This window comes from Penaeus monodon, chromosome 15 (genome assembly GCF_015228065.2).
Source record: "Penaeus monodon isolate SGIC_2016 chromosome 15, NSTDA_Pmon_1, whole genome shotgun sequence".
NCBI lineage: Eukaryota > Metazoa > Arthropoda > Malacostraca > Decapoda > Penaeidae > Penaeus > Penaeus monodon.
Genome location: NC_051400.1, coordinates 11,580,410 through 11,581,675, shown reverse-complemented (window position 1 = coordinate 11,581,675; position 1,266 = coordinate 11,580,410). Strand labels below are relative to the sequence as shown.

Sequence of the window (1,266 nt, the reverse complement as noted above, 5' to 3'; positions counted from 1 at the left end):
AAAAGGATAATCTTTTGTGCCCTCTTTTAGGAAATACAAAGTGATCACTTAGACCACATAGATATATCTCCAAGTAAGATTCCATTGGCCGAGGCGGAGTCCCAGGGCCTTTTAGAACGCTCAGAAAATGACACCTTAGAGGGCTCTTTCAACGTCTCTGGGAAGTTCCTGGGCTTTACCAAGATCAAGTTTGTCCTCAGCAATGGCAATGATGAGGAACTTGTGGAGAGTGAGCCTGTCAGTGTCAAGGTGAGGTTTTTATTTATGACGTGTTGCCTCCAACATTCATCCTTTATATATTCAGGTTCAGTGTCATGGAAACCTGTAAACCCTGAAATTAATTCTGAATCTTCTTATAGTGTGTGAGAGAGTAACTGCCCTTTATATCTTACACTGACTTGATTTGAAATATTGTACATGTTCTTCATACTTGAGATGCTTTATAGCATCATTTTAATGTTTTAATTTCAACAAAACTTCTGTATGATTGCAGGTGCAACGTGGCCAACGGGTGCTTGATAAAATCTTCATCCATGTTGTTATTGCAATGGTTATTGTAGCTTATATCAACATGGGTTGTGCCATAGACTTACAGGTTATCAAGCAGACTCTCCGTAAGCCTGTTGCCCCAGCTATAGGCTTGGCTTCACAGTACTTATTTATGCCATTGGTAGGTCATATGTGGAGACTCCTGTTTAGTCATGTTTTATATGAACTGAAAATATGGAAAAAAACACTGTATTACACTATCTAGATTAATTTTATTTGTTCTTAATGGACAAGTAAAAAAAAAAAAAATTAAGGCAAAATTATAGTTTTAGTGTTTGATGTTTTTTAATCTCTTGATTTTTTTTCTCAGTAATAAGCACAACTCATTACCAGAGTCAGTGATATTTCATTCCATTCGCAGGCCTCATATGCCATTGGCTACGGCTTGTTCGGCAGCGCCCCAGAGATGTGGTTGGGTCTGTTTTTGACAGGCTGTTCTCCGGGTGGCGGAGGATCCAACATGTGGACTTACTTACTGGATGGCTCCCTCGACTTGTCCGTCACCATGACCTTCATCTCTACTGTTGGGGCATTCCTGGCTCTGCCTATGTGGGTCTATGCTCTGGCAAGGACTATCTTCCAAGGTAATGCAGCTGTGTGTGGAGGAGTGTTTCCAATATACTTCTCTGTTGTCAGGTTTACACAGGATTCAGAATAAGCAATGTCCACAAAATATTCTCTAATGCAAGGTATACATACAAAGTATTTTTTAAGCAA

General features: G+C 39.7%; 1 protein-coding gene across 1 annotated transcript in view; it reads left to right on the top strand.

Annotated features, from left to right (window-relative positions):
- LOC119582210 (sodium/bile acid cotransporter-like) overlaps positions 1-1,266 on the top strand; it is a gene marked incomplete at its 5' end in the record, with an annotated part of 3,474 nt that overhangs the window by 352 nt on the left and 1,856 nt on the right. The window contains 3 exon segments of the mRNA XM_037930441.1: positions 31-249; positions 494-670; positions 911-1,133. Of these exon segments, the coding sequence (XP_037786369.1) occupies positions 31-249; positions 494-670; positions 911-1,133 (619 nt within the window).